At 48.2% G+C, this 17766-nt stretch overlaps 2 protein-coding genes across 12 annotated transcripts in view; one reads left to right on the forward strand and one right to left on the reverse strand.

Annotated features, from left to right (window-relative positions):
* Positions 1-9726, forward strand: part of tinc (transmembrane protein tincar) — a 35089-nt gene extending 25363 nt beyond the window's left edge. For 4 of the 7 annotated variants that reach the window (XM_076540269.1, XM_076540270.1, XM_076540268.1 and 1 more), the window contains 9 exons: positions 1145-1828; positions 1886-2073; positions 2129-2328; positions 2597-3099; positions 3289-3484; positions 4157-4289; positions 4436-4486; positions 4931-5137; positions 5263-9726. In XM_076540269.1, coding sequence (XP_076396384.1) covers positions 1145-1828; positions 1886-2073; positions 2129-2328; positions 2597-3099; positions 3289-3484; positions 4157-4289; positions 4436-4486; positions 4931-5137; positions 5263-6429 — 3329 coding nt within the window. In that variant the 3' untranslated portion in view covers positions 6430-9726. Of the gene's footprint in view, positions 1-94; positions 1081-1144; positions 1829-1885; positions 2074-2128; positions 2329-2596; positions 3100-3288; positions 3485-4156; positions 4290-4435; positions 4487-4930; positions 5138-5262 lie in introns of those variants that run through there. The other 3 variants (XM_076540274.1, XM_076540272.1, XM_076540273.1) reach the window with 3 other exon arrangements.
* Positions 9727-9746: 20 nt separating this feature from the next.
* Positions 9747-17695, reverse strand: LOC100883998 (putative sodium/potassium/calcium exchanger CG1090). Of its 5 annotated transcripts, none has more exons than XM_076540286.1 (9): positions 17248-17695; positions 15530-15868; positions 15195-15420; positions 14972-15084; positions 14591-14766; positions 14293-14522; positions 13926-14231; positions 13575-13808; positions 9747-13357 (listed from the first exon to the last, which is right to left on the reverse strand). In XM_076540286.1, the coding sequence occupies exons 2-9, from the start codon at positions 15857-15859 to the stop codon at positions 13158-13160; spliced, it is 1815 nt and encodes a 604-aa protein (XP_076396401.1). In that variant the 5' UTR covers positions 15860-15868; positions 17248-17695; the 3' UTR covers positions 9747-13157. The 5 variants fall into 5 exon arrangements, with proteins under 5 accessions (XP_076396401.1, XP_076396400.1, XP_076396399.1 ...); XM_076540285.1 differs by lacking the exon at positions 17248-17695 and adding an exon at positions 16992-17241; XM_076540284.1 differs by lacking the exon at positions 17248-17695 and adding an exon at positions 16563-17241 and having other exon boundaries at positions 13926-14225.
* Positions 17696-17766: the final 71 nt, after the last annotated feature.

Here is a 17766-nt window from a genome sequence, read left to right on the forward strand (position 1 = left end):
TATACACCGTATGACTGTAGATTTAGCTACAAAATATTTATTTCATTTTCCTTGAGAACAAGTTCTGTTTCGTTCTATTTCTCCTTCCTTTTTAATTTTCAAATTAAACTTGCACTCGAAGGTATTTTTGCATAATTGCCATTATTATCCGCTATTATACAATGTTTATGCACCATACGACTATAGATTTAGTAACAAAATATTTCTTTCAATCTTGCATTAAACTGCATGGAGAATGTGAGTCACTTTTCGAAAAGAATCCTTCAAGAACAATATTCGATAACCAACAACGACGTCCGACTAATAGTAAGTAGTACGAGTCAACGCTTGCAGCAAGTTCCTCCGGTCAGCCAAGGTAAATGTTTTCCGAAAACGAGATCGCGAAGGCGGTAAACGAGAAACTCGCGTAAAGTGCAAAGAAAACGTGGCTTTTTAGCGAGCACGTTTTGGGTCTCCTCTGCGACTTGTCGTAATTTCTTTGAAAACGGCAGCCTTTGAAAAATTTCTCCTAACGAGACGCAGAGAACGAGTAAAAAGGAAATATGGCTAAAGGCGTGGAGCATCTTTGTTGTAAATATTTTTTCGCTGGGAAATATTTGTCTGTGAACAACGTTGTTTTCTGGTACGAACTAGGTGGATAAACGAGGTGGTATCGGACGTCGTTCTTCCGTGAATGTTGCGCTCGTTAAAAAGAGAAAAGAAGCGGCAATAAGATAGAAACTGAGCGACAACGGCAACCGATCGACCTCGTTTCAGGTTCCGAACGCTATCGCCACGGGGTAGAGCGACTCGCGCACGTAGAAAGATGGGGGATGGGATAGGGAAGTAGGGGGAGCGCGGTCGGGATGTAACGGGGCAACTTCGTCCTGACTACGTCCTGGTTCGCGTATTGATCGGCCAGGTGTGTGCATACGGTTTGCCGCAGGATCGTCTCTAGAATCCTTCCAACCCGAATCGTCTAGCCAAGTCTCCTCCGAATTAGCGCGATCTGCCTTCGATCGATTCGTCCTTTTCTACGGAAATAGCCATTTTATTCTCGAAGGCCGCGTTATCGGGTTATCGAGTTATCGGGTCCGCAAGGTGATCCACTAAGGGGTTGATTTCGAAATAAACTATTCTCGTAACACCCGGTCCTATTTTACAGAGGCGATATGGCGTACGGATCTGGACTGGCTCGTGATTCACCGCGACCGCCTGGTCGTATCGAGCTTCATGAACCCGAACGTGAATCTTAGCATTCTGACCGGCTTCGTGACTCCTCAGCCTTTCGTTACCTTGACCCCCGACGACGAAGCGGATATAAATGACGTAGCTACCACTTTCTCGGACCTGGACGTCAGAACGGTCGAAACTCGAAGGGAGACTAACAAGTTCCTCGCATCGTTTCGACCTCCGAGTACCGGCCTTCCGCCACCCAACGCGCAAACTTCCACTAGTACAATTTCCGGTTCGAGCGCTATCGCCATCGATCCATCGACCACCACGTCGACCACGAGAAGCGTCGTCACAACCACGAGTACGACGAAAGCCACCGCGGAAATGGAACAATTGGAAACGACGATCGCGAGAACGACGCCGACGGTTCCAAAGACCACCACGGCCAAATACGGATACTCGGCCAGGCGATCGACCGTCAAGACAATCGTCAGGAACAATAATCTGAAGAACAGGTCCAAGACGAAAAACTTCGGCTTCGGAAGACCGTCGACGACCGTCAGACCTAGAGCGACCTCCGCAGGGAACATGACGGCGCAGAGCATGTCGCTCACGATGAACAGCCTGGCCGATTTGGATCACCCCGAAAAGTTGAACGTCGAATTTCAACCCGGTAAGTGATCAAGCAATTTGTCTTCTAACGAAAGAGATAACTGAGTTTCATCTTCAGCCGAATCTTACGGTCCCATTACCCTGGAATACCTGAACTACGCGATCGCCCTCGGCGTCTACTCCGTGAGGTACCCCGCGGTGTTCTGGTCCTGCAACAAAGCGCTGGGCACCATTTTCAGCTTCCAGTTGGTCATCAATTCCGCTCAGAGCCTGCTGGCGTACGTCGGAATGTCCGTTCTGTACAAGGTAAGTTTGAAACGGACCGTTCTTTAGGAGACAGTTTCACGGCTATCAAATTCAGGTGCAAGTGATGGGACCTCTGAAGGCGTTGCCCGTCCTCCGGCAGCAGTACCGCACTATCTCGACCACCAGCAGCATATCGACCATTTTCGGGGACTCTTACTTCCTTCTGAACCCTCATGTTACTCTGGTCCTGTTCGCCCTGTCCTCTCTGTTGGTGCTGTGCTCCAGCATGGTGATGTACTTCTACGCTTACGGCAGGTACGTAATCTAATCGTACGCAGAAACTAACCATCTGGAAACTTTTAACCCCTTGCACTATGACTTATTCGCGTCAGAACTGATTATGGCTACAATATTAGAACGGACAAAGAAAATTGAAATGTTATGTCAATGTGTTATTACTCGATATGCAAATTATAATTAGACTTGAACTCCAAATTGAAGCGTATTAAAAATTTGAGTAAAATTGATCACGGCCGAGGTACGAGTGCGTTACGAATAAAGATTGACCGAGTGTGCTTTTCAGGTTCACAGCGTTTTTGAATCAGGAACGCGAGCGCCGAGTGATCCTATCAAAGGAGAACCGAGACAAGAACGGCTGGGTGTACTTCATCCACTGCACGGCCCTCTGCGTTTTCCTGGCAATCGCGATATGCAGCGCACCGTTGCTCTACGACTACAGCGTCGTCTATCGGGGAAGTTTGGACGGGGTCATCTTGGCCTGCATCGTCGCCACGGTTCTGCATTTGTTTCTCTGGCTGGTGCTGTGGATCTTCCTGACGATCAAACAGCGTTGGACGTTCAAGTTGCGGGTGACGATCGGTCGGGCGACCGTCAGGTCGGCGAGGTCGGTGAAGCTCGTGACCGACGTGGATCTGTTGTCGGCAAGGGATGAGGAGGATGGCACCAGCGCGCCGTTGCTGGTCGTCGGTAACGGCAGAACCTACACCATTGCCGACGCGTCGCCCAAAAAGGCCATCATGAGCGTCATTCAGAAGGCGGCTATCGAGAGAAAAGCGCGCTCGCAAGGTAACGTGCGGTCGGAAAGAATGCAGGTGGAACTGATTGGGCGTAATAATTCGGAGGCTTGTTATTGTCCAAAATGATTGCTAACAGGATCGCGTGACGAGGGAGCGTTAAAAGAGGGCCACGTGCGTTCTTTCCAATTGCGACGTGTCAGCAGAACGTGATCTCAACGCGTTAATTTTGAATGTGTAGGTAACACCGACTCCGTCGACGGTGAATCGACAGTCGACGATGAACAGATCTATTGGTTGCGACCAAAGTTACGACCGTCGCCCACCAGGTCGCCCAGCGACGTGAACGGGGCGCCCAACACGGAAAAGGGTTGGCTGAACAAGAAATTCAAGCCCAAGGTCACCTTTAACGACCTGCCTAGTACGTCAGGCTCGCGGTAACTACCCTCCTCCCTCCTCTTGGTGTCTTTCGATGCGTCTCGCTGTCTGCCTGAGTTCCTCTCCGCTTCTCGTCTTTTCTCCTATTCTCTTTATTCGAAACGGGGATCCTTGTCTAATCGAGTTCCCTACGGAATTTCTCGCTTTCGCTACTGCGTACTTTTGCCAGGCTTATTACTGCTCTGCGGCGCTCGTGTTTGTAATCGTACATCTACCCTCGATACACTTTGTAAACTTTCTTTTTTCTTTTCTTTCACGCGTACTCGTATGTGAAGCATCGATCGCTTTTGAAGAAAAACTTTGAAACTCGTTAGCTCTTCGAGATTATGAACACGATTCTACTCGCGAATCGATCGATTAAATTGCCGAAAGAACCTCGAAGAGCTAAGTTGTTAGCACGCGTAATTTATTCGCTGTCGCTTATCTCTGTCTGTAATCTGCTTTGGATACGGATCGATCGAAAGATCTGGTAATCGCTCCCTCGATTCTCGCGCTCGAACAATTTCGGACGGTGTCTTTCTTTTCCGTTCTGTCTATCGCGCTACCCACCCTCCTCCTCCATTATCCGTTTACCCCCGTTTCTAACGTATGTCCCCGTAATTAACGACGGAATACGCTCGTCTATTCGCAACGAGTTCGTCTAACACGCTCCATGTGCGTTTCGATTGCAGCAATAAGGGAAAAATCAGACGAGGTACCGGTGACGGGGGTCCTGAAGACGACGGGGATTACGCCACGCTACGGGAACTTCCGCTGATGACGTCTCTGGATCCCGCCGACGATTCCACGTCCGAGGAGAACAAGGTATCGTTACACCGTTTTTTTGTTTCACTCGCAACGATCCTCGATCTTCTCCCTGGGTAATCGCGCTAAACGTCGTCCGCTTCCAACGTACGTCATCGCAACGTCTAACTTTTGGCTTTTAATCGAAGTTTCTTTTGCTTTGACAGTGGGGAAGATGGCTGATATCCCGTAGGGACGGTATACCTAAATTTCGAGACGTAAGACGCATCACAATGTGTTTCCCTTTTGTTTTATTTTCTCGTTTCATTTCAACGCATCGAATTAACGTTCGTGTGTGCGTGTATCTGTGTGCCTGACACTAACATTTAGCGTAGAGACATAGAGGTTTGGCTTTGAGGACATTTTTCGGACGATAAGCGTTTCTAAAACACCAGAACAATTTGACACGATACAACATCGCGTCGCACGCAACGTAGATTTGGTGTACTCGTTTCTTAGAAACGCTAGAGACGTGGAATAATAGTTGACTAGCTGCACGTGTCGTAAAACTCATCAACCTCGGTTCCTCATTCGTTCTTTTTCGTTTCTCCTTCATTTCCTCCTACGGTCCGTTTTCGTTGGATTTTCAACCGATTAGAGCGAAAGATCGCGAGAGAAATTCGAGTTACGAATCGAAATTAATTGCTGAAACGTTTCAACAGCTACTCGAATGCGTGAACGACGACCAGGTGACTTACTACGCGAGCGCAAATCGCGATCTACAACCTTCGGAAGGCGACCCCTCGCCACTGTTGACACCAGACCCTTTGCCCGATCCCACCTTGGAGTCACTTCCACTGCCACCTCCGACTCCAACTTCTGCACCGAGCACCGAAGTTGTTACGACGACGCTAACCACTAACACCCAGGTACTAACCCTCTTATGAATCTTTCGGGAATTTAATCTCGCGTTAACCCCCGTGCTTTCAAAACGTCGTATCAACGTTCCTAAACAAGCGTACAGAATAAAAATCACCGTGGTCGTTCGTTTCAGACAAACGGAGGACAAACGCCGCGCTGCCTGCGTCGAGCGGATTCGGGGATGCCTCACGAGGAGCTGACTCCCCGTTCCGATTCTTCCAACTCTCCTCCTTTGGATACGGGAGGCGGAACCGGCTCGGTAACGGGACACAGCAACACTAGCAGTCACAGCGAGACATCCTCGAGCGGAGTGCACAGCAACGCAAGCAACGCGAGCAACGCCAGCAACGGCAGCTGCCAACGACGCGCCACCAGCGTGGACGATCTCACCGGAGAGCAGCGCAACTGCGACGAGTCTCGAGAACAGTGGAGGAGCTGTTCCCTCCAGCGAGGGGTCCAGCCTCCCACCGCTTCCGGTACCAATTTCTCGACGCCGAGCAGCGGTCGAGCCGGCACCGGAACCAGCCAGGCGTTCGCCTCGCCGCAGTACGCAAACCACGTGCCGTTGTTCGTCAACTCGACCTCGAACGCGAACCTGAGCGGAAACGGGAGCGCCAGCTCGAACGCGAGCGTGAACATGAACGGAAACGCCAATCCTATCGAGGTCGCGAACGCGACCGGCGGTTGTCCGGCGGTCATCGTGGAGAATCCGAACGAAGCGACGGTGGTTATTCGCCGCAAGTTGTCGCGAACGAAGCTAACGGAGCCGCTGAACCCCAACGAGGAGCCGTTCGGCCGGTCGACTAACATGAGAATGACCTCCTTCACGGAGAGCAACGACGTCCGCGTGCACGCGTCCTCCGCCACTCTGCCGCATTACCCGACCCAGCCCGCGGTCACCTTCCCTCACTGCTCCACCATGCCGCTGCCACATGGTTCTCACGGCATGGCGGGCTCGCACATGGCCGGCACGAGCGGGAGCTGCGGCTCCGTGCCCAGACACGCTTTCGTCCCGCCCCAGGTCCACGCGACCGTCCCCGCGCACACCACCCTGCCCTCTCATCACAACGGCGTTAGACTGCTGCACCCGATCCCGCAGAGCAACCCCTTCGTTAAGAGGTTCCCCCCTGTACAGTTGCACGCGCAGCCCTGGGCGCTGCCCGGACACCACACGTTTCCCCAAGCGCCGCAGAATAATGGCAAGCTGACCACCGCCGCTCAGATCCGACAGACCGATCGGGACTCGGCTAACTTCTCCATGGCCAGCAGCGGCGATTCCGACACGTGTTTGCCTCATTGAACGAATCGGTGATCGCCGATCACGTATCTCCGCTTTTCGCTTCCCGTTTCCGGTCCCGCGAGTGCTTTTCGCGACACGACTTGCGCTTCGGAGGCTTTCGAAGACCGGAAAGGTTTCTCAAAGTCTCGACTCTCGTCTTTCGCGTTCTAGACGCACGGAATTTCGTATACTTTATCCAACGCCGCTACATATCATACCCCTCGCGATTCAAGCACCAAAGAGAACAACGTCTGACGCGTAACGTTTCTATTTTTAATACGAGCACCGTGCGACCGAATTCTCTACAGTTCTTCCATATCAAGCATCCGTGCGTTCGTCGGGTTTCTGCGTCGACGATCTATACTCTAACATATTATACATATTCGTATACGTATACTTGTAACCACGTATTTAAAAATCTACGGACTCGTCAAACATATCTTCCGCGAGTCGGCGATAACGGGGCTGTTCACGATTCGGCCAATAATACCGAGTCGACGGATCCGCGGAAACCTTTTCCATCTTCGAAGCTCACGTTTTCAACGGGTACCGGCAAAACGGAAACGAAGCGAAGTTACATTCTTACGTTGTAAATTTTGTTCGTCTATTTTCTGTTACAAGGGGACATTGGAAATTTTTCTTTCGAAATTTTTACGGACGATTCGTCCGTAACGAACTGTTCGACTATTCGCTATTTTCCAATTGTTTCTTTTAATTTAATTTATTTGTAATATTGTTTATTCCTCGTTTGGTTTTGTACATAGAACCGTAAGGTTGAAAAACACGGCGAAGAGTGAACGAAGGAATAAAGGATAGCGTAAGGATTGGTCGCAAAGCGACCGGTTAACTAGTATTAATCGGTAGGCATGTAAGCGCGACCTGCGAGTCGCGGGTCGTTAAAAATGCGTTCGAGGACGAACGGTTACTGCCATTGATCGCGAGGGTCTTCGGATCTCCATGATATTCGCTTATTTCGTCGACTGCCAGTCCCGTTCCGCGAGAATTCGAGCGTTCGAAAAGCACCCGCTTTGTTCTCTCGCGGTCGATTTGCACGATCTATCGAGATACCGCGTCAATTCGTTCCTCGCGATTCCCGAACGCGTTTTCGTTTTTGTTCGTGCGTCTCGAGAGTTTACTTGTCCCGTCGCACGCGAGACGTACCCAAACCTGGATAAAACGATCGATAGATGCGAACGAACGTTCGTAAAAACATCGGATATTTTGCTCCTTGCGAGTACGTAATATCGAAAACGACCGATCTTCCTTCCAAGATACAAGATAACGCGGACGGGGGTGTCCGCGAGTACAAAATGTTTCTAAATCGCGTCGGTGATCGCCGACGCGACGAGAGGCGATTCTTAACGAAAGTAAATGCACCGATTAGCGAAAATAACTTGGCACACTTTGATAGACAGCAATCTTTAGAGTTTCCGTTTCTTCTGATCTTCGCCCAGAATCTTTTAGCGATCGCCTCTCGACGATGCGTAGGCAAAAGCGTCTCGAACGCCGCTCAAATGCCAGAGAAACTATTTATTTATTTTTGACTATCAGTCAAGCCGGTGCGTACAAACCCGTAGTATTTCGCGAACACGGAATCGAGAGCGTAATTCGACGGACATCGAACAAACCAAACTTGTACAGGTGTCTTTTTATACGTGATTGTCCCCGTAGGGGTTTAAATCGTATTTTTTACGCACTTTTCCGCGATCAAAACGGAGTCGGAACCGAGAGACGCCGTTCATAAATTTGACGAGCAAAGAATTAGCGAAATATCTCGCGTGAATCTTTCAAAATGGCGGCGATCGATCGCGTTCCGGTGTCCGCGTAGCCTCGTTAGCAGAAGCTAGTTTCAGCGTCGCGAACGCGAACGCTTTTTCTATCCCTCGAAAGGATATCCTTCATAGATATTTTCTTATTTTTTCACGAACATTAGCCCTCGTGAAAGCGGTAGTACCGCGTGTAAGATATCGTCGCGAATAGTAGATCGAGCGTCGCTCGACAAAAGCAGCCGAACCTCGGAAATCTTTGTTTAGGCTTCTAAACGTTGCGAGTGATCCCTGAAACTTTTGATACTCCTCTCCGCGATAGGATCGATTAGTCGAATCTGCCCCGAGCATGTTCGAAAAGATTCCAATTTATTCTTCTAGGATCGAAAGCATCGAAACGAGTGCGGTGAAAGCGTTTCGAAACCACGATCGAACTGCTTTTGCTGTACTTGAAAATATTTTTTCACGCGCACACGTGCGTTCGTTAGACGCGCGATCTAAACGCCTTCTTCTTCGATATAGTAGAACGCGGAATTACGTGTCTCGGTTTCGTGCTTGCTTATCGTAAGAAAGTTAATCGTAAAGAGAACGACGATAGAAAAATAGTGTCATCGCTACGTTCTCATCGCATCGTCATCGTCATCGCCAATCATCGTCATCTGAAGAGTGCTAGAAGCGGAGAAAATATCAACAGCGATAGTAGCAACGAACAAAGTTTCGGAAAAATGAAGTTGGATCATATCGATGCTGCGTCTCGCAGAAATATTTTTTTACCTTTTATCGTCAGCGTATTTGCTGTTCTGTTCGTTTTAGGTCCGGCTAGGAGCGAATCGCGCGTACGGTCAGGTCAGGAAACCGATGAGAATCTCGGAGATTGCGGGAAAACCACGACGAAAAGGGTGAATCGAGAGTGCGTGTTGTTACGAGTGTGTCCCGTTGTCACGAATACTCCGAAGGTTGTAAATAATTGCCGAACGAAATTTCCGGCTAACGCGAGAGACAAAGAACGAGGATATACGATGGAAGGAAGCGACGAAAGGCGCGAAAAATTCAACGGATACGTACGAATAATTGTATAAAGACTGATTAGACTAACCTTGGTATTTATTCTAATTCGCAGTTAAACGCTATCGCTTTGCGCGCTCTCGAATGCTCACGGAGCCCGATACCAAAGGTATTCATTCCCGCGAACAGCTTCCATTTTTCTCTTGTTCTTTGACTCGAACATCCGTCGCGCCGCGTCGCGTCGCTCTTTGATTCGTTTCCCCCGTTCCACCGATATCGAACGCTTCTCCTTTCGGAGGATATCGAGTCGGTGGAACGTGGTCCTTCGTGATCGTTTTCTTCACCGCGTTATTCGTTAATAAATGCGAACCAATGAAACGGAGCGAACGGAGCAAAGAGAAAAAGAAAAATGGTATGCGCGATCATAACAGCGACATTATTATCGTCGCAACGTATCAATATTATTCGACGCAACGTATAAGCAAGTAAACTAGATGTAAACTTTGTATATTCATTTACCAAGAGAATAAAGATAAATTATTCGAAAGGAGTGAACTGTTCTCGACCCTCGATGCTAACGTTTTTTTATTGTTTCAACTTTTCCAATACATCGGAATATATTATGTACAACTACTTTTGCGCATTCTATAATCTCTGTTTAGCTTCGTCGAGCTAAATAACGCGAGCAATATAACCGCTCCTCGGATTTGCGGTTCGACGAGATCTCGACTTTGAAAATGATTAAATGAACGGCAATTTTGTTCCAACTTAACTTTTGATTTAAGTACATCGCTCGCTACTTCGTCGACCGCTTATTTACTTACTTGTATTAATATTAATATTTATATTTATTTATCTTCTTAGGACATTGGTAAAACAATTATTTACATAACGTTGTAATAATATACTATGATTAGACGTATTGACGCGTTAGGACTGGAAGTGTTTCTAACAACGAGAGAAACAACGTGAACGGAGGGAGGCTCGTTCGCGATTCCGCAGGAATTAATCTTGTCCGAGATCACCTCGCAATGGTCAATGGTTCGTTGTAAAAGCGTTCTCCGTCATTTTGTTCATCGTTGACGAGTCGTTGCAGTTGATCGTTTAATCTAATTCTACTTTTACAAGTACGATCGATCTCGATCGCTACTGATGTACGTGGTATAAAATGCTAGGCGATTCTACGCTTTCCGATCAGGATCGCTACTCGATCGAACAAGGAGTCAAAATTCGCCGTCGGTTTAATTCCTGTAGAACGCGATAACGGTGAAACGCGCGAAGCGCTCGAACATCGTGCGAGGTCTAAAAAAGGGGGAAAAAATGTCAACGAAACGTGTCTAGTCAAACGCGCAACGAACACCTAATTATTGACCCAAAGAATGGCGAACACTGGCAGATATTGCGCGGGAAGAACGACGCGAAGACCAACTAAACGTATACTTACATCTAACGCTTACGACGTACACGAATAATACGCAGGCGTATACGCGCGTACACGATATAAAATCTACGGTTACACGGTCAACGATTAAACTTGACCGATATCGAATAAACATTTCCGAACGTTCGAGAACTGGCGGACGATCAGCAGGTCCGAAGGACGGGTATACGAATTTCGACACAACGAAACGCAGGGGACGTTCGATCGTATCGCGCGTATTGACTTTGATTCGTACGAGCTACGCGTATTAAGGGCACCCAACAATTGATCGCAGTTGCGTTAAACCAGGGCTTTCGAAGCAATTACGGGGAACAAAAGTTTCCCGTACTGATCGAAACTTTCGAGCCCTGCGTTGAACGATATTTCTCGCGGTCTATCTAGCTAACGTGTATATATATTTGTATATAGATATATTCTACTAATTGATCGTGACAACTTTTAATAGCCTTTTCGTCGATTATCGTGCGCCAATTTCCGAACGGTCTAGCGATGGGTTCGATCCTGTACGCGATACAGTACGCGAATCTAGTGATGGGTTTCATCCAACGAAATCGTCGATCGACGAACGCGTACTCGCGCACTCGACCGCGTTACTGGAATCTTTCAATCGAAATCGGTCCTAGCACCTATTCGTCCGAAGCTACGGTAGCGAACAAACGCGTTCGACGATCATAAAAATTTAAGCTTCTTATATTATCCTACTTGTACGCATACGTTACGTGTGTACGCGTGTACACGTACATCGATAGGAGCGCACATAATACTTTACGCTAAAACGTCTGCGCGACCCTTGCGATCCTCGACGGATCCGACCCAGCCGTTCGTTCGTTCGAACTTGATGGACAGAAATATGTCGTTGGATACGAAGCATCGGATTGACTAGAGTAGGTAGCATGGATCGATCGACGGACAGATTTCGGAAACGATCTCAAGGATCGCGCAGCGTAACACCTTGTAGATACTTTCATCGAATAAGGCTGCGTTAATTATTGTCTCTTTTTGTCATCGCTCGTGCTCGTTGGAGATCTCGCGCATTCCTTTCGGGCTTCTTCCGTTTCGCGAACCGATCTACCGCGCTTCCGCGCGTTTCTTCGCGATCCCTCGAGCTGCCCTTGCTCCTTGGTCCGTTCGATCACCGCACCGGGGACGCGTGTCCTTGTCTTTCGCCGATGCGAGTACGATCGTTCGTTCGATGACCAACCAACGATCTTCGTTCACGTTTACGACGGTAGTTGCTTCAAAGTAAAAGGTGAGAACAAAACGCTGGTCAGACGGAAGGATCTAATTTTCTTCCAAACACTTTGTACCGTAGAAGAATAAATTTCGAACCTCGTGGAAACCGTCTGCCATTGAATATCTTTCGATGACGATCGATAAGGCGCTTTACGGGATTTCAGACTTACAATCGTTTCAGAGATCTTCGTGATTGGACTATCCTTCTAGATTAGGAAAACGAGGACAAGGAAGCGAGAAGGAACGAACGAACGAACGAACACGCGGACGGACAAACGATTGTACAAAATGCGAAAAGAATCGTCGTTGATCGAAAAACGTTGGAAAGGTTGTGCGTCCCTCGTATACTACCCATAACCGATCTATTCCTAAACGTGTCTATTCGCTACACGATAAGAGCAAAATGCTAGTCAACGCGTGTTCGTGCACAGAGGAAATTCTCTAAATCGCCAAAGAAACTATCGACGAAACCCGAACGAGACGTTGATAACTGGAAAAGTCCCCGATACGACACGACACAGAGAACAACGGGAAGAGTCGAACGAGCAAAAAGTATAAAAAAGTATAAAACGATGAAAGGAAGAAGAAAGTTTCTATACGCGCGTATAATATATATATATATGTATATGTATGTATATGTATGTGTATATATATATATATATCTCGTTTAAACTAGATTTAGGCGAACACAGCTACCCGTAACGTTTACGGCTACGGCTACGATCTAGGTTAATCGCGTTGGTCAACGAGAGTCGCGTCGATCGCGTGTTCGACGAGATCGAACCGCGCGATCGAGAAACCGATCCTCTCTGCATCCACGCTACATCGCCTAACGAACTTTCAACGTTCGATCGCTTCTCTTAATACTGTTAAATGTATTGTCCGTTTAAGCGATTCCAAAATTCCCGCGGCTTTACTTTCGGAAGAAGACGTTCTATCGCGCGGACGCAACCGACGAGATCGACTCGCCGCGAGTAGCTCGTTCCGAGGGATTCAAGTTCGAGCGAATCGCGCGCTTCTTCGCCGCGAACGGCAGAACGACGACGTCGACGCGTACACCAAGAAAGAGAACGTGCTTCGAAGACGCGCTTCAATTCCAAGGCAAAGCGAAGTAACCCTACCGCTTTCTTTCTCGCTTTAGCCGTTGCTTCTCGTTCTGTGTTTCTCCTCGGTACCGACTCGAGCAACGGCAGGATTTTCAAAGATAGAGAAAAGAGAAGAAGGACCGAGTGGGCGAGAGAGCAGAGCCGAGAAAAGAGAGAGAAAAGGATTGGAAGAAAAACGCGACGCAACGTCGCGCCGGTTTAAAACGCGCTCGGGCACACCGGAGGATTCATTTGGCCGAAGACGTTTAGCTCGTACAGCGAGGCAAACACGATAAACACCAGGTACCAGAGCATCAGTACCACTCCGTATCGTCGGTCCAGCTTCCAGCCGTTCAAGTGAGTCGCCAGCACCAAGAACACCACAGTCGACAGCAGGGACACCGTGGAATACGTCAAACCTACAAACATCAACAATTAGATATTCAAATATACTTCAATTTTATTTTATTCAAATGTATTTCTTCACTTTCTATTCATGTGGTTTTGATAATTAAACAAAGCTTCATCTTCCTATTATATAAACTTGCAAACATACTTGTAACTATCGCATGTCACATTTATCTATGAACCACCTGAACAGAAAGTTGCTTGAAATTGACATATCTGACGACTCACCCCGACTGGTGACGTTGACGTGCGAACCCGGCTGTATCATAGCCGTCTGTATGAACCAAGGAAGTCCAAGACAAACCAGTATATCGAACACGTTGCTTCCGACAGCGTTGCTCACCGCCATATCCCCGAGTCCTTCTTTGATCACCGCTAACGAGGAGAGAGCATCAGGTACGCTGACTCCGGCCGCGACGAACGTGAGACCCATCACCGTGTCCGGTATACCGAGGGTGCTGCCTGCGAATCGAATCGAACCGAGCCGAAACGGAGCGCAAAGAGATGAAAGAAAACGAGAGAAACGTGTGAAGAAACAATCGCTGATCGTTCAGATCTGCGGTCAGGCGTGTAGCTTACCTATAATCGTGATCATCCATACCATGATGTAACTGTAGAAACTGATCCAAACCATCGATACGCAAAAAGTGAAGGGATACCAGTTTCGGAACTTCTCTTGCCGGCAGTCGGGCATGGTGGCCCGACACAAGAAGTGAATCGGGTAAACCAAGCCCCAGGTGAACAGGGTCCACTGGGTGGCGTCGACGGGCCTCTCCAACGGCGATGCCTCGTTAGGGTCCGGCTCCTTCGCTTTGTAGTATTCCGGCTGTTTCGGGGGTGGCGGTTGCTCGCCCGTTTCCGAAGTGGGTCCGGTTGGTCCTGTTCCTACGGAAAAATAATTCATATAGAAATATTGCTAGCTTGCGAAATTTGATCGTCCTGTTACCTTCTGGTAGTTTGTCGAACTGATCCGTGACCGGCGAGCTGGGACCCGTGTAAGACAGCCGATCCTCCTGCAACGATCTGTAGCTTACGAGGGCGCTTTCTTCCGCAGGCTCGTCGTCCTTTGGTAGGAACGGTATGTCGTAAGACTTTGCCCAACGTTCCAGTCTCGCGTTGAAGGACAGCGCGACGCAGTACACGGCGTACATGATCAACATGAACAGGGACTCCGCCCTACGAGTGAACATTGTGTTATGTATAGTTGCAATTACTGAAGGATAGTCGGATCTCGCGGACCTTACCAAGATATCGATTCGTTGTAAATTGTACCGAGCATCACGAGGATGGAGACGGCGTAGAAGAAACAGTCTCGACAGAGGGGCCACCAGTTCAGCTTGGACACGGTCGTGGTACACAGTCCGCAGACGGAGATGACGAACATTATGTTGAACACTGCGCTACCGATAACTCCGCTCACCTATAATCGCATATGAATATTATTAATATTATAAATGAATATTATGAATATTAAATGAATATTATGAATATTATGAGTATTAAATGAATATTATGAATTTTAAATGAATATTATGGGTATTAAATGAATATTATGAATATTAAATGAATATTATTAAGATGAATGAATCATTATGCTCTGGCTAAAATGTTTCAATTTCGCTTACTCCAATGTCGTCCTTGGCGAAAAACACTCCTATGACCACAGTCGCCAACTCAGGCGCCGAAGAGCCGGCCGCCATGAAGGTCGCGCCGGCGACATCCGGAGACAGTCGTAGTTCTGAAAAGAAAATTGTTAACTATATCTCCTCAAAAATTTGCTACGAGTATTTACGAAAACAAGACGGAACTGTTGGCCCTCAGGCAAAATCGATCGGCAAGTCTGCTTACCTTCGCAGATTCTGTCTAAGCTGGAAACAAAGTAATCGTCGCAGACAATCGCTAGGCCGAGGAACGTGTAAATAGCGACGAGAATGTGTATGATCAGTCCGCCGTGTTTCCTAGCGTTTGGCCCCATCAGCGGTCGTGGAAACTGTTCGATGGCCGGCGGAGAGCAGTTTTCTCGCCGCGGTCTCCAAGTGGCGCGTTCGTATCTCATCGTGGTTGTCGTCGGAACCTAGAATCTCGAATAACGAATATCTCTTGTAGGCGCTACGGTCCAGTTTACCTCCGTCTCCACAAAAGAAAGAGAGATAAACGCAAAGTGTATCGTGTCGCGACCTCACCGTGGTCGTTCTCACAACGTTGTTAATCGGCAGATGCGTTCCCGTATCTTTGCGTCTTTCATCTCGCGATTGTCCGCGTATGTCCGATTTTTTTGGTAGCACGGTGGTTGTTTCTTGCGGTGGCGGCGTCGTTTTCTCTATGACGATCGTGGTGGACTCCACGGGGATCTTCGACGTCAAGTTTTCCTCGACCTCCGGGGCATAGGTGGAGGACAATTCTGTACTGTTCACGTTCTCCGAGGTGACGTACTGGACCAACACGTACACGAGGAACAGACCCAAACGCAACGGCCATCGCTTGCGTCGCGAATCGCGCAATCGGTACCTCATCGTTCCCGACTGAAACAGTATTTACCGATTTCAGCTATGATCGTTTTTCGTTCATAATCTCCGCGTGGTCCAATGCTACGTTACGTAAGTTTCGATGCGTCGATTGCGTTACCAGCGTCTCAATGCCAGATGGCTTTACGTAGGATCAAATATGGGGGAAGGATTAAAATATTTTCGGACCCGGTATCGATCATAATAAACGCTCGCGTACACCGTCAAACGTTATCGATGCAATTCGGTGGATAAAATGGAAAAAGGCAGCTCTCGCTTGATAGTATAATTACGTATTTAAAACCACGTGTTCAAACTATTCGACACGCGTCTAACGTGAGTGAACACTATGTAAACTCGAATTTGATCCACCAATATTTGACAAAGCGAAAGAATCGAGCAAACTCTTAGGGAAGGCAGAGACGAAAAGAAGCAGGCGCTCGATAAAATTCGATCGCATTACAGGAAGTGTCGATGCAGCTTATCGTAACGTACGTGTTTCGCGATAAAACACGCGACTAGTCGTTCAAAAAGAGAGCTTGTCACGCGATTGAATGATTAGGCAGCTCACGGTTCGATACTGAGCACGAAATAAATAAAATGACACGACGTAAAGCGCGTGCAAAACAAAGTGGCAGTGAAAGTGACCCAATTCGAGCGATCGTTAAACGCGAAACCACGTACGTGTAACACACGGTTCTCGACGGCTTACCCCTTTCTCGACGTTGCACATCGTTCGGCAGTGGGTCGTAGACGACACCGGTCGCCGAAACGCGAGCACGAGCAAAATCAGGCGACTCGAGTCCGCTGCGACCACCCGAGGTCGTCTTTGCAAGCGAACGCGTGCGTACGAAGCGTTCCGGAGCGACGGAAGACGACGGGTCACCGCCGATCTCGCGTCACTCTCCTCACCGACTCGATCTACGTTATTTGTACTGGGGATGTCGTAGCACACTGTCGCCGCGTCCTACTCGAATTATCGATTTGCATAAAAGCTGTGGGTTACGGGTGCGTTCGGCGTGTTCACGCCGCGTAGGCGTAGGCGGCGCCGTTTCACGCTGGTGGCGTCCTCGTTTTCTCGGTTAGGTAGGCGTCCTGCTTACCGAACCACCCTCAACCCCTGTCTACTTGCTCGACGTACCTAGCTTCCGGACATCCAGCGATATCCACACACCCTCTCTTCTTAACCCGGTTTTTTATTCTCAACCCTTTGCACGCGATTTTTTCACCAACACAGCTTTAACGATCGCTGGCCCCGTTCGTATCTTCGATCGACCGATACACCCTTTATCGTTTACGCGTTAGTCGTACCACCCTCGAACCACTGCCTCGGTCTCACCCTTCTCTTGCGCACCTACGTACACGCGCACACGCACGCGTACGTTTATTCGTTGTACCTTCTTTTCTTTCGTTCCTCTGACACACCGAATGTCACCGCCTGAATACGCGTGCGCCGCTGGAGGAACGATTTGTATCCAACGATTCAAAGTTCCGAGAGATGTGTGCACAGGGTAAACGTAATTAACACGGAAACTGTACGCGTCAGCAGGGGAAATTTATGTCGATGCGCAAGGCAGTTTATAAGTCAGAACTCCCATCAGCTGCTGTTTAATTTTAAAAATTTCTCCCTTTAAAACCTGGTAACTTCAGATATTTTGGGGATTCAGAAAATTTGTATAAAAAGTGTCAACTTGGAAACGTATGCGATTGACAGCGACAACCATTACCTTCTTCATTATTTCTGTTATTGTTTACAACGTAGTTGATCGACGGAAATATTGATCGAACACGTCCCGAGTGCCACGAACTTTCGATCGATGACAGTGTCGAGAAAGCTTCTCATTAATAACGTTTATAGTTTACATCACATTCCCGAAAACAACGAAATAGTATCTTTTCTTTGCCTCAAATTCTAA

Source organism: Megachile rotundata, chromosome 15 (assembly GCF_050947335.1).
Source record: "Megachile rotundata isolate GNS110a chromosome 15, iyMegRotu1, whole genome shotgun sequence".
NCBI lineage: Eukaryota > Metazoa > Arthropoda > Insecta > Hymenoptera > Megachilidae > Megachile > Megachile rotundata.